At 36.7% G+C, this 15,435-nt stretch overlaps 1 protein-coding gene across 7 annotated transcripts in view; it reads right to left on the reverse strand.

Moving 5' to 3' along the window:
• Positions 1-15,435, reverse strand: part of AGFG1 (ArfGAP with FG repeats 1) — a 72,799-nt gene that overhangs the window by 22,800 nt on the left and 34,564 nt on the right. For all 7 annotated transcript variants that reach the window (XM_032637712.1, XM_032637707.1, XM_032637709.1 and 4 more), the window contains exons 3-4: positions 6,527-6,642; positions 727-889 (exon numbers count right to left, since the gene is read on the reverse strand). In XM_032637712.1, coding sequence (XP_032493603.1) covers positions 727-889; positions 6,527-6,642 — 279 coding nt within the window. The remainder of the gene's footprint in view (positions 1-726; positions 890-6,526; positions 6,643-15,435) is intronic.

Genomic DNA, 15,435 nt, shown 5'->3' on the forward strand with positions numbered 1-15,435 from the left:
CCATGGGAAGAGTTACAATATACTGACTTTACCCTTCTCTTCATTTTCTACTCAGACCTTTGATGAAAGTGGAGCAACTTATCTAGATGCCCTAGTATGTGCATTATTTTAAAAGGTGGAATTTAATTCAAAGAGTACCATGCCTCAGAATCATTCTTGTGTAGGACAGACATTATAATGCCACACAGTAACAGATCTGTCACAGCTCACTGACTATCATGAAGTACAGAAGCATAAACTCTAGACACCAACTGCTGAAAAGACTTCAGTTTTTTAGAATATGCTATGTAATGCAAAGCCACCTGCATTTCAACGATAAACATGCTTCACAATCAGGATGGAGAAAAAATTCTATGCTTGAGAAACCCTTTCCTGTAAAAGAATATCACAGAGGCCATACTGTTCTAACTCTGATGGTCGCCACAGATTCATGTTTTACCACTGTATGTTATATGATACGTATGATAAATGTGTTGATAGATAGCTGTAACAATGTTCCTGTACAGCTTTACAAACTCGTATTCACAATAGCATTCACAATAGCAAAAAGAACAAACACAGACACATTCCAGCCACTTAACCAAGTATCTTTTAATGTATTATAAACCATTAGGACACAATGCTACTGGTATATAAGGTTACGCAACTGTCTTAATGAATTCCCAAATTCATGGTACTCAATCCTCCTTAAGTAGAAGCCTCTACAAAGACTTAAAAACTACTCACCTGACTAGGTGTGCCCTTATTTAAATGCAGTGCTGGTGCTGAATCTCCTAAAAGAGATTTCAGTGGTTTGACCTCAGGTGTGCTGCTTGTGCTACTGGCAGAGGACCCTGAAATAGATGCATGAACTGATGCCACCACTTTGGCTTGTTCTGGTGGGACATACCTAAAACATATGAAAAGTTAAACAGGCAGTTAACTAAGGAAGATGTACGGAACACTAAGCTCAAAATGATAAGCTTAATTCTAATTTTGTACAAGACTGGTTTGATATTAATCTTATTTCAAAACCGTCTTAGAACTGACAGCTTAAGACTACACTTAATTAAAGTATTCAGAGAAAGGGTAATAAAGACTAACCACAAAACTTGTTTTGATTATTTACTTACAGTTTTTCTAATAAATACAATATATTAAATAACTGCTTTTTTTAAAAAAGAGGACTCGTGGTTAATCATGATGATATTTAATTAATAACTCTAATTTTTAAAAACCAAAGTATCATATGCTCATAAATAACGTTTGAAAACAGAGAAGGAAGGAGAAACATTTATTATATTACACTTAGTAGCCCAAAATATAAAGGTCTATTACAAATCTATAAGATTAACAACACAATTTTTAAATGGACAGAAGCAATTCACCAAGGGAGACAAAGAAATGAAAATACTTGTAACTGAATAAAAATGTAAATTAAAATGACATTCGCATTTGATCTGAGTATAAACTTTACAAACTGTGTTACTCTCTATTAAAATACATAAATAGGTATACTCTGTGCCCCAGAAGTACCATTTCTAGTAACTTATCCATAGGAAATAATTGACTAACTGTACACACATAAATGTATACGTAGGTTATCACAGCACTCCTTAAAATTTTTTAAATTGGACAATAAACCAAAATCCACCAGGAGAAAAATGCTTAAAAGGATTATACTAACATCTATATAATAGAATAAGACATAGCTACTCTGTCTTGACATGCAAAGATGTCCATAAGACTTTACAGGTCTTTCTCGTTTGATCTCAGTCATGTAAGAATTCACAGGATCAAGGGAGTAAAGAAAGGAAAGAGAGGTAGTAAGAATATAACGCCTAAATATTGGCAACGCTAATCTCCAGAGCTGGGATTATGTGAGAGCTTTCGCTCTCTGTATTTCTGGGGTTTGTTCTACCTACCCTCCTTCCCCATATTACCCAGGTGGGAGAAGTAGAAAAACAGAGCTTTTCTACTCTGTTCCAGAATCTGAGTTCAAATCCCAACTCCATCACTCGATAGCTATGAAACGTAGGGCAAACTACTTCAACTCTCTGTGCATCCAAATTTTCTTCTAAAACACTGACATATGGTTGTTATGAGGTATAAACAAGTTAACATTTATGAAGTACTCAGAACGGTTTTCTGGTACAGGTGTTAGCTATACAAGTGTTGGCAATTATCAAATTATATAATAATCACGAACAATAAAACTGCTTTGTTTTTTCCAGTATATGGGAGAAAACAGGAAGTCACACTTTCCCATAATTTGGCCTATCAGTATAATGCCAATTTCTGAGTATAGCCAAGTCTTATTAACGGATAAAATCAGATAATAGTCTTTGGCTCAAAGGCTTCCTTAACTAAAAGTAAAACAGCTAAGCATGTATAGCATAGGAATTGAGTCTGAAAACTGGTTAAAAGAACAATTTCAAAATCCCTTTAGATGACAGCAACAGTCTCAATGTTCTAAGTGCAGTTGCCCAGTAAGGCTTTTTAGGGAGAGTGCATTTGGATAGTGCTTATGCCCTGTTAAAAACCCACTGCCCCACTCCAGTTACACGTCTCAAGTATGCGGGTATGCAGGACTGTGAGTTTAAAATGCACAGGTCCCAGCCTAGCTGAATGTTGGTCACTCCCTCTCCCCTACCCAACAACTGAAGTTTGTATTTGTATTTCTCTTATTAACTATCCTGTTTCTTAGGACAGAAAAGATAACACAAATTATAATTATTTGAGGTTTACAATTATTTGCTTACTGTTTAAATGAATTATTTTTATTTTGTTATTATTATTAATGTGGGGGGGGGTTTCTGGTTTTAATTCTATAAACCTTATTCATACACACTTTTCTCTTAGTAGTTGAAGCTAAACTATCTGAAATCCCAGCTAAGTCCTATTCAAACTAACTCTGAGCTGGTAAAAGTAGAACTGTTGGGAAAATCAAAAATTAGGCCAAGGCTATCAAGCAGAAATGTCCTAACTACAGGAAAGGGTCTAGGAAAAGGTCTAAGAAATTAAGTACTAAAATGATAAAAAGATAATTATACACTTCATTTTAAGAGAATCACTTATGGCACCATGTTTTTACTATCACTGCATCTTCTAAGTTTTTTCTTTCCTGAACTAAAATCTTACTGATATGTTTTCTTCTATATTCATACTTAATGTTTCTAGTAATGCTGAATATATAGCCCTGGCAAAAATTAGTCTCCTCTAGGGAATACAAAGTTCACAGAACATACAAATCAGAGCCACTTCTTTCTACCATGCTCACTTAATGTAGGTAGAGATATCTCACTCATAACCATGGCAAGTATTCCTGAACCAAAACAAGCTCTTGAAGATATTCTCTGGGTTCAAATACAGCTCCTCAGGGAAACAAGAGGCCATGTACTTCCTCATTACCTATTCCTTCTATTTGTGACTCTCTCTCATCTTCTTAACGTCCCAAGAAGGAAAATATACACTACTGAATACTGATAAAGAAACAACCAAGAATTCATCACTGAGTTTCAGTAAACTGACTTAAATTGTACTCATACAGGTAAAAATGAAGAGCTCAAAGTAACTGAACACTACTAGTTCTATGAATATACCCCCTGCTCTGCTTTAAAAGGCTTACTAGCCAATACATACCTGTCTTAATTCCTTTCTAAAAATTAACATCTGACAGATTTAGTTAAAAAGGTATAAAATCTTCCTTCTTAAACAGGTAGAGTAAAATGACTTCTTGGTTGGGCAGTGAGTGATATTTTGAGCAAAGAATTACTACAACACACAATTAAGTGAATGAACAGATTGCTTCATGAGTGCTTTACCATAGTGCCTAGTACATAAAAGACAGTAAATAAACACTTGCTAAATGAAGGAAGATTTCCGCCCCCTCAGTGGAGCAGGCAGAACATACACATTTATTGATTAATTTTGCTCTCTTACATGGATGCAGTTCGTGGTGCCCAAAATAATTACAATATTAAATCAAAGATCACTGATTACTGATTACAAAACACCATGACAGATATATAAATAATGGAAAAGTTTGAAATATCTGAAGAATTTCCAAAGTGTGACAGAGAGAAATGAAGTGAGCAAATGCTACTGGAGAAACAGCACTAAGAGACTTGCTCAGTGCAGGGCTGCCATAACCTGCAATTTGTAAAAAAAATCTGTGAAGTACAATAAAGTGAAGCACAGTAAAATGAGATAGGCCTATATATTGCACTTCCGTCATTCCCAGAATTGTGCCTGTGTCCCTTTTCAACCAATCTTTCCCCATTCGCCAACTGAAAAACATTAGATTTATTCCCACTTTTTTTTTTTACATCTTTATTGGAGTATAATTGCTTTACAATGGTGTGTTAGTTTCTGCTTTATAACAAAAGTGAAATCAGTTATACATATACATATGTTCCCATATCTCTTTCCTGTTGCGTCTCCCTCCCTCCCACCCTCCCTATCCCACCCCTCTAGGTGGTCACAAAGCACCGAGTTGATCTCCCTGTGCTATGTGGCTGCTTCCCACTAGCTATCTATTTTACATTTAGTATATATGTCCATGCCACTCTCTCACTTTGTCACAGCTTACCCTTCCCCCTCCCCATATCCTCAAGTCCATTCTCTAGTAGGTCTGTGTCTTTACTCCTGTCTTACCCCTAGGTTCTTCATGACATTTTTTTTCTTAGATTCCATATATATGTGTTAGCATACGGTATTTGTCTTTCTCTTTCTGACTTACTTCACTCTGTATGACAGACTCTGGGTCCATCCACCTCACTACAAATAACTCAATTTCGCTTCTTTTTATGGCTGAGTAATATTCCACTGTATATATGTGCCACATCTTTATCCATTCATCCGATGACGGACACTTAGGTTGTTTCCATCTCCTGGCTATTGTAAATAGAGCTGCAATGAACATTTTGGTACATGTCTCTTTTTGAATTATCGTTTTCTCAGGGTATATGCCCAGTAGTGGGATTGCTGGGTCATATGGTAGTTCTATTTTTAGTTTTTTAAGGAACCTCCATACTATTCTCCACAGTGGCTGTACCATTCACATTCCCACCAGCAGTGCTAAAGGGTTCCCTTTTCTCCACACCCTCTCCAGCATTTATGGTTTCTAGATTTTTTGATGATGGCCATTCTGACAGGTGTGAGATGATATCTCGTTGTAGTTTTGATTTGCATTTCTCTAATGATTAATGATGTTGAGCATTCTTTCATGTGTTTGTTGGCAGTCTGTATATCTTCTTTGGAGAAATGTCTATTTAGGTCTTCTGCCCATTTTTGGATTGGGATGTTTGTTGTTTTGTTATTGAGCGGCATGAGCTGCTTGTAAATTTTGGAGATGAATCCTTTGTCAGTTGCTTCATTTGCAAATATTTTCTCCGATTCTGAGGGTCGTCTTTTGGTCTTGTTTATGGTTTCCTTTGCTGTGCAAAAGCTTTGCAGTTTCATTAGGTCCCATTTGTTTATTTTTGTTTTCATTTCCATTTCTCTAGGAGATGGGTCAAAAAGGATCTTGCTGTGATTTATGTCACAGAGTGTTCTGCCTATGTCTTCCTCTAAGAGTTTGATAGTTTCTGGCCTTACATTTAGGTCTTTAATCCATTTTGAGCTTATTTTTGTGTATGGTGTTAGGGAGTGTTCTAATCTCATACCTTTACATGTACCTGTCCAGTTTTCCCAGCACCACTTATTGAAGAGGCTGTACTTTCTGCCTGTACATTCTGCCTCCTTTATCAAAGATAAGGTGACCATATGTGTGTGGGTTTATCTCTGGGCTTTCTATCCTGTTCCATTGATCTATCTTTCTGTTTTTGTGCCAGTATCATACTGTCTTGATTACTGTAGCTTTGTAGTATAGTCTGAAGTTGGGGAAGCCTGATTCCTCCAGCTCCATTTTGCGTTCTCAAGATTGCTTTGGCTATTCAGGGTCTTTTGTGTTTCCATACAAATTGTGAAATTTTTTGTTCTAGTTCTGTGAAAAATGCCAGTGGTAGTTTGATAGGGATTGCATTGAATCTGTAGATTGCTTTGGGTAGTACAGTCATTTTCACAGTGTTGATTCTTCCAATCCAAGAACATGGTATATCTCTCCATCTATTTGTATCATCTTTAATTTCTTTCATCAGTGTCTTATAATTTTCTGCATACAGGTCTTTTGTCTCCTTAGGTAGGTGAAGGAAGATTTTAAGAAAGGAGGCTTTATAAGACTAAAATGTCTAGAGAAGCTAACAGGGATAGAGACGGTTTCTAAGGAAGAATCCCTAAATTCCCCCCAAAGGGTAGGAGGTCTGGTGATAAGAAACAGGCTACTGCTAGGCACAGATGAGTTAAGATAAAGCAGAAGTAAAGGTCTGTGGAAACCAAATTCAATAAAAAGCCAAAGTATAATGAGTATCTACCTATTTCCTTATTCCCTATCTACCTGCCTACCTACTTATTTCCTTCCTCCTTCCTTCCTTCCTGTTATACTAATCTTACCCATAATTAATGTGATTTGGGGAGGCTTTGCTCTAAATACAAACTATTCACTCACCATCTTTTCTTTTCATATTTTTCTTGTAGGAACTCTTTCACTTTTTGTGGATCCCTGAAGTCTGGAATTGCTGAAGATCTATCATCAAATAATCCTAGCCAAATCTGTTTACAGACCTTTGGAAAGAATTAAAAAAACAGAAGTGTTAAATTCGACATCTTAACTTAATGAAATTTTAAGATAATTACGATTGTCTCAGAAAGATAACCTACTTAATTTTAATAATATTGCTTTCAATGAGGATATTTATCACAATGATCAATGAAGAAGCAACAAATGAAGGAACTAAATTTATTTTAATGTTACAGCATGCAGTAAAATCTTATCAACAGTATCACAAAGAACAGCTCCTCACAGGGAAACAAACAGTGAAATGGCATTTAAGAAGACCTCAGATTGTTTGGTCTTAAAATAATCATACACTGTAAACAATCAGCAAAGTCATGTAACCTTTATGAACCTCAGTTCCTTCACCCTGTAAAACAAACGAATTAGACCAGTGAGTGGCAATTTCCTGAATCCTTGACAAGTTTAAAAATCAACCAAAAAGAATAAATAAAAAGTACTAGAATCATAAGTAATTTGCTATTAAAGTATAACAAAACACAAATACAAGGCAGATACAACTCTAGCTTTATAATTACCTCCTATGCTTTTTTTTCCCCAATGGCTAAAAAATGAGAATCTGAGATTTAAGTTTTCAATAAAATCAAAGAAATGACATGATGCAGAACTCAAATAAGACACAAAACATAAAGAGAAGTATAAAGAAAAAATTTATAAGGTGGGCTTCATCAAAATTTACAACTCTTGCTCTTCAAAACAATTAAATGAAAAGGCAAGCCACCAACTGAAAAAAGGTAGTTACAAAATGTATAAAACCTTGAATTCTTAAAACTCAGTGATAAAACAGACCCCAAATCAGTATTTTTTTAAAAAGAGTGGGCAGAAAAGTTGGCCACTTCACCAAAGAAAGTATACAAATGGCAAATAAGCATCCCAACATCATTAGTCATGTAGAAAATGCAAATTTAAAAAACACAGACCCCACTACACAGACACCCATACATACCACTAGAATGGCCAAAAACAAAAAGCCTAAAGAAAGGCAAAGCAAGGCTTTCTTCATGAACTATGTTAATCAAAAATGCAATGGAGGGCTTCCCTTGTGGCGCAGTGGTTAAGAGTCCGCCTGCCAAGGCAAGGGACACGGGTTCGTGCCCCGGTCCGGGAAGATCCCACGTGCTGCGGAGCAGCTAGGCCCGTGAGCCATGGCCGCTGAGCCTGCACTCCGCAACGGGAGAGGCCACAACAGTGAGAGGCCCGCGTGCCGGGGGTGGGGGGAATGCAATGGAGAAAATGCTTCATTAGAATTTCCCCTAGAATAATTTTCTTTCTCTCCTCTATAGACCATTAACTCTCTTGTGCCATTTGTAAGTTTTTTTGATACATAAGAACTTTTGGAAGTTCTTATGAATGAAATGTGTATGATTATTGAGGTACTTGGTGTTTTGACAAATATTTATTACAGTCATCCAGAAATAACTATTCTAACCACCTCAAGTTACATTGGATGGTTATTTCTGAAATAATAACGGTTCTAGCCAGGAAAAGAAAAAAAGACTGGCCATATCATATGTTGATGAGAATGTGGAACAACTACAACTCTCAAGAATGTAAAAATGGTACAACCAGTTTGGAAGACAGTTGGTAGTTTCTTAAAAGTTAAACATATACCTACGATATGGCCCAGCCATCCTACTTCTAAGTATTTACTCAAGAAATATAAAGGCACATGTCCATACTCAGATTTGTACACAAATGTTCACAGCAGCTTTACTGCTAGTAACTCCAAACGGAAAACAACCCAAATGTCTATCAACAGGTGAACGGATTAATTGTGGAATATCCAAGTAAGATACTATCCAGCAATAAAAATGAACAAATTATTGACACAAGAAACTACGTGCATAAACCTCAAGACAATTATGCTGAATGACAGACCTCAGAACCACCCCCTACAAAGTACATACTATGTAATTCTATTCATTTAAAATCTTAGAAAATGTAAACTTATCTATGGTGATGGAAAGCAGATCAGGAGAAGCATTACAAAGGGGCACAAAAAACTCTTGGGGATGATGAAAATGTATGTTATCTTGTTACTGTAATGACAGTTTAACATATGTCAAAACTCAAATTGTACACTTTAAATATTTATTTATTATAATTTATTATAATTAATTATTCCTCAGTAATGCTATAAAAACACATCCACAAGTTTCTAAAATTATATTACTTTAAAAAATAACCAGTTGTAACGCTGTGAAAAGAAGGCAGTATCTAACTTCAAAAGCCTGACAAAGATTTGAGAAATCAGAGACAGAAAGGTAGCACCCTTCTCAAGCTTACGTCCTCACTGAAGTGGATAAGAGAGAAATAAAGATAGGAAAAAAGGATTCACCCTTTTCCTCTCTTATTATGTACCCCAAGCATGTTTCAAAACAGCATTTCTTGTGGTTCCTTCCTACTCCAGGCTCAGTACAGATACTACAAAGTCATTAAGGCAGTACAACTGACATAAGTGAGGCCTAGGTGACGGCACAATCTCATTATAAAAACATTTCAGTGGCAAAGCCCAAGAAGTTCAGATACCCAGGAACGGTAATGCAACTTATGCTAGAAATTCTATATAAACCCTGTAGAGGGCCAGCTTCTCCAATAAATATTTAGCTACTTTTAAAAAACCACATGATCCAAAAGTACACATGCACCCCAATGTTCACTGCAGCACTATTTACAATAGCCAAGATATGGAAGCAACCTAAATGTCCATCAACAGAGGAATGGATCAAGAACATGTGGTATATATATACAATGGAATACTACCCAGCCATAAATAAAGAATGAAATAATGCCATTTGCAGCAACATGGATGGACCTAGAGATTATCATACTAAGTGAGGTCAGACAGAGAAAGACAAATATCATATGTCACTCATATGTGGAATCTAATTTTTTAAATATGCAAATGAAGTTCTTTACAAAACAGAAACAGACTTACAAATATTGAAAACAAACTAATGGTTAAAGGGGAGGGGGGGATAAATCAGGAGCTTGGGATAAACAGACACACACTACTATATATAAGATAGATAACCAATAAGGACCTACTGTACGGCACAGGGAACTCTACTCAATGTTCTATGATAACCTATATGAGAAAAGAATCTAAAAAAGAATGAATATATGCATATGTATAACTGAATCACTTTGCTGTACATCTGAAACTAACACAATGTTGTAAATCAACTATACTCCAATAAAATTAAAATATTAAAAAAAAAAAACAGGGCTTCCCTGGTGGCGCAGTGGTTGAGAGTCCGCCTGCCGATGCAGGGGACACGGGTTCGTGACCCGGTGCGGGAAGATCCCACATGCTGTGGAGCGGCTGGGCCCGTGAGCCATGGCCACTGAGCCTGCGCGTCCGGAGCCTGTGCTCTGCAACAGGAGAGGCCACAACAGTGTGAGGTCCGCGTACCGCAAAAAAAAAAAAAAAAAAAAAAAAAACCCACATGAGACTCTCCTTAGGAAAAGATTCTGTGGCTTTACAATTACATTCATAAAGCGAGAACTGGTAGTTTCTAATTGTTTTATTTTAAAAATTCCCAAGTGAGAAAACAAGAGAAATTTGCTCAAAGACTTATTAACTGTAATTGACAGAATTAGTTTAGGACACTTCATGACATTTAGTCTTTGTATTCCAAAACCCCTATTAACTAACATATACAATTTTAACTAAAAACAATTAATGAATAGTAAATAATAAACATATTGATACAAACAAATAAAAAGGAGATGGGTTAAAGACATCATAAAGTTACTGTCTTGGCACTCATCATGGGAATACAAAGCAAAGATTGAGTGCTTGATGATAAATTTTATACATATATGACATTAGCAGCCTGTAGGAGTCACTCAAAATTCTGTACTAACTGCTGGTGGTTCTGATCCTTCTCTGACAGGTCAAACTGCTAGAGAAAATCATTAAAACTCATTGTTTGGGTCCACTACAAATTCCTGCTATCTTACTATCAAAGTTCCATGATGTTGTTAGGCAGCTCTTATTTCTTCTGACTATGCTATCCCACAATAGCTATTTACTATATTGCTCAAAATCCTAACTATACCTGCCACTCTTGGCAGCTGAATTCTTACTCAAGTGAAGTGACTCTCAAAATGGGATTCCCCAATTTCCTGGACTGGCAGCATCAGTGTCACCTAGAAACTTGTAAATGCAAATTTTTAGGAGCCACCCAAGACCTATGAAATCAGAACCTCTGGAGGTGCTACCCAGCAATCAAGCCCTTCAGGTGACTGTGAAATAGGCCAAAGTTTGAAAACTAATGCTTTAGTAAAATCTAGGCCAGCAAATGGAAACTTCCTTTCCATATAAATACTATATATAGTTTTCAGCACTTCTCAAATTTACTTAGCCACTAAACCTCTTCTTGAACAAGATTCATTAAATAAAAAGTGTTCCAGAGATACATCTGGGAAAATGTCACAGTCCCTATCTCTTCTGATCCATTCACATTTTAGTCCCTGAAAAGTTGGCTTCTGCTCCTACCATTCTCCTACAACTGCTCTTTCAGGTTTGTAGATCTGCTGATAGGAAAGTATAAAGTTCTCCTTTCTCCATGTTTGTTTTGTTTTTTTTTTTCTTTTAAAGTAAAATAATAAACACCATCAACTGAAAAGGAAGGGTTTTTCAGAACTGAATAAAAATGGGAGAGTGAACCAACTAAAACTGCAGGCAGCACTAAGGTTTTGAGGTCACAAGTATTTAAAGTGAAACTAGTCAAGACAGTGGTGTGTTTTCCACCAGTCTCATCTGGTTGTTTACGTACAAAGTAGGCAGAGTATTGGCTTTAATCAGGTAAAATACAACAGGAGTTAAAGTGAGTGGTTATAACAACAGAACACAGAATCAAAGCTAGGTTAAGAAAAATGAAAACACAGTAAGGATGATACACAACAAAGAAATTTAGCATCGGTGGACTGGAGGTCTCTCTTATGGTTGTCCCAGAACTGTTGGAGTATGAAATTAGAGGGAATGAGCTGGGAAGAGAGAAGCAATGATGGTCAGAGAACAGGATGCTTACACTTGAAATCTGAGAAGTAATACAGTTACTGATAAATAAAGTCTAAAACAGAAGTAAGGATTACTGGACATAAGAAGTCAAAGAATTCCAGAGGCTGAGTTATCTGTGTAGACACTGGGATTGGCAGAAATGGTTAACACTAGTGGAAGAAAGACACTCACTACGTGAAGTGCTGAAATCTATATTGAATGAGGGGCGCTAACTGGTATGACTGCAACAGGATGACAGAGCAAGTGATAAATTCTACTGGCAAGAGGAACACAGGGCTGCAGGCCTTGAAACATCACTGAGGAGCAACGAGGATACCTAAAAGCCATCATTTGAAAGGGCTGCATATATGATGGATTCATTTTGATGATCTCTCTGGAGAGGTGGATAATTAGTTTTAATTAGAGAATAATATTGTAGGTATGGTAGTTATGAGCCTAGACCAGGAAATCAGACTGCCTTAATGTGAATTCCAACTCAGGTAAGAGAACCTGCTTCACTGAGATGTTGGAAGGGTTAAATGAGTTAATATGTTGTCTACTCAGAACAGGTATATATAAGTGAATTTTAAATAGTATTAGTTATTCTTACTTTGGGGCCTGGTATCTTATGTGGTTTGCATTGGTGTGTTATGGGGTGATGAAGTAATAAGCAAGGACTGGGAAATACAGGCCTTACCAGAAACACAGGAAACTGCAGGTCTCTCTTCAGTCCTGCTGCAGATGGAATCAAAGTGGTCTTAATGGAACAATCACCCTCTCTGAACTACTATAGCACTTGTAATTCTCACATGAAACTTACCACAAACTGCTTTTTATTAGAATTACTGAGCATGTGTCTCACCTACTTCTGAATTCCCCACAATGCTTAAAACAATGGGTTGTGCCATATTAAGTGTTCAGTAACCAGGCCAATGCTACCCAAAACCAGACCTTATGGAGGAATTAAAAATAAAATCACACATCAACCAACAGAATAAGTTCATGAAACTGTCAGAATAATTTTTCCCTTATTCTAGTGCTAATCCACTTTAGAATTGCAATCACAATAACCACTGACAGAATCTAAAATACTTTAAAGTATATTTATCAGTCAGGGCTGTGTTAGGAAACAGATGGCACACTGAATTTGGGTAATTTGAGAAGTTTAATAGAGACTGTTTAAAGCATAGGTAGGCTGTAAGGAAATCACAAGTGAGAGTATAGTGTCCCAGGGTTAGCAGCAGGAGGACCTACCACCACCCGTTGGCAGTGAAGGTAGAAGGAGAGGAAGTGGTTGGTAACCTTAAAACTAAGAGGGCTACTTGATGGGAGTTCTGACCTTCAATGAAAGGAGGCAGCCAGGCTACAGAAATCCCACATGAAAGAAGTTAAGAAAGTAAATATCTTAACCTTTCCCTCCTTCCTTTCTTTGGTCTGCTGACAACGTTCTCCATCAGCTTGAATGAACCCCCCACCCCCACCCTGCCAGAAGCCAGGAAGCAAGAAAGCCCATTTGCGTATCCAGACAAACCAGGTGCTTGGAGACAGAGCTAGAAGGGCAGCTGAAAGCTATGCAGCACTGAACCTAAATCATGATAGTAAATACATGCAGTGCAAGCAGTTTAACCAACTCAATTATGAACACCAAAAATAGGGAACATCCATACTAATTCTCAATTACTCACATATAAAAGGAAGAGTAAGAAAACAGTGTTGCATCCATCAGACAAATAGATATGAATAGAGATAACATGTTACAGTTTTATAATCCTCTCAGGGACAACAAAATAGAGTGGAAACTTGCTGGAATGGATACTTACCTTTAAGATCAGACAACCCCTTATTTTCATAAGAGATACAAAGAATAAACAATGTGACATGACCCTGCTTGCAACCTCTAGGTCCAAAGATATAAAAATAAGGAAAGGACAGAAAGATTCTCTGGAAGTAGAGACTTTTTTCATTAAGCCAACCTATACACACCAACTAGAGTTCAGACTCCTTTCTGTCCTTTCTCTCCTCAGTAGAGAGATGGAGTGCCTTCTTCTGTAAGACATAATTACAGCAGTTAACAGTACTGCCCATAAAATATAGGAACAAATAGGAGACTTAAAGAACTGAAAAAATTCATGAGCAAGTAACTAACATCCACTTTTTGGAAGCAGAAATAAATATTAACATTAGAAGTTCTCTGGAGAGTTACGATAGACCTACACAAATTCTATCAGCAACATAACATTTTTCCCTAAAAGGGAAAACAAGGGTTTGTTTGGGTTTTTTTTGCCTTATTTTGTCCTAAAAACTAACAATCAGAAACAATATCTCATATATATGTCATGATTTAAGTTAAATACTGAAAAAACAAGTACATTATTAAAATTTTCTACATTCACCCAAGTCTACATGAGCATGACTATGCTAGTATTTCTAGGTCAACAGCTGACAGGTATTTCTCAGTGATGACCTATCTATAAAGGATTTATACTCATTAATAGTGTTTAAAGAAATAACACTATCCATATGCCTTAAGCAAAGAAACAGATAGTCCTGCAATTATTTACATCTTTTGATGACTGTATGGTATATTCCATCTTAAAATTTGGTTTTACAAAATGTTTTAGCAAGAATTAGAACATATGCAACTGAGTCATTGAAAACAGGCATGCACAAGCTGCATGTGCAGACCACCGAGACACCAGAGCCTTTGTGAACCAGACAGATAATTTGGGTATGTGAGGGAGTGTCAGATTTATGAGACATCAAATCCAATTTATTTAATCCTAGTTTGTTGTTGTTGTTTTTTAATTTAAGCACAAACTACTTTATAATGGCTTCCTCAGCCTAAGAATCAAATTCTTCATCACCACCTGTTTAGGCCCCATAGGATCTCAGGCCTGATTAATTCTCCAAACTCATCTTACATCATCGCTCTTTCCAGCCATAAAGTCTTCCCTGACCACCATTCCAAAGGGGTAACATTCCCCACACCAAAACTAATATACACGTTATCACAATGTATTATTTATTTTCACAGACCTTTATCTCACAACTTCTAAATGTAAATTTCACGTGGCAAGAACCTTCTCTCCGATTTGCCACTATCTGTATTCTCAGTGCCTGCCAAACATAGAGCAGACACTAAATAAATATCTGGTGCATGGGTGGAAGCAACTTCCTAACAGCCCTGAAATATATGTACAGTGGAAATTATCTTTTTTTCCCCTTCATTCCGTCTAAAATATACATGCTGACCTAGAACATTCAGCTTACCAACTTACACAGAAGTAATAAATTCACTGATCCAAATTCTCAAATCAAATTTAGGCCAAAGGTTAGCAAATTACACCTCCCAGGCTAAATCTGGCCTACAGCCTGTGTTTAAAGCTGAAGTTTCATTGGAACACAGCCATGTCCACTTGTTTATCTATTGTCTAGGGCTGCTTTGCTAGGTAGTTGCAACAGAGACTGTATGATACAAAAGCCTAATATTTACTATCTGGCTCTTTATAGAAAAAGCTTGCCGATGCCTGAATTACATGCAACGTGGACTTACTATGATACCATCCCAGCATCCAAGAAAAATAATGATTTAAATAGTATAATAAATAAAAGCCTGTTTTTGAGGTCTGTGTTATAATGTGCATGGGGAATAACAACAGAGAGATGAACATAAAATGAAAGAAGTCCTTCCCTGCAGGAAGAACTTTCCAAGAGTGAGGACTATCTAAGGGCCAATTTATTATACAAACCCATTCACTTGAGAATAAAGGAGAAA

Source organism: Phocoena sinus, chromosome 7 (genome assembly GCF_008692025.1).
Source record: "Phocoena sinus isolate mPhoSin1 chromosome 7, mPhoSin1.pri, whole genome shotgun sequence".
Lineage (NCBI taxonomy): Eukaryota > Metazoa > Chordata > Mammalia > Artiodactyla > Phocoenidae > Phocoena > Phocoena sinus.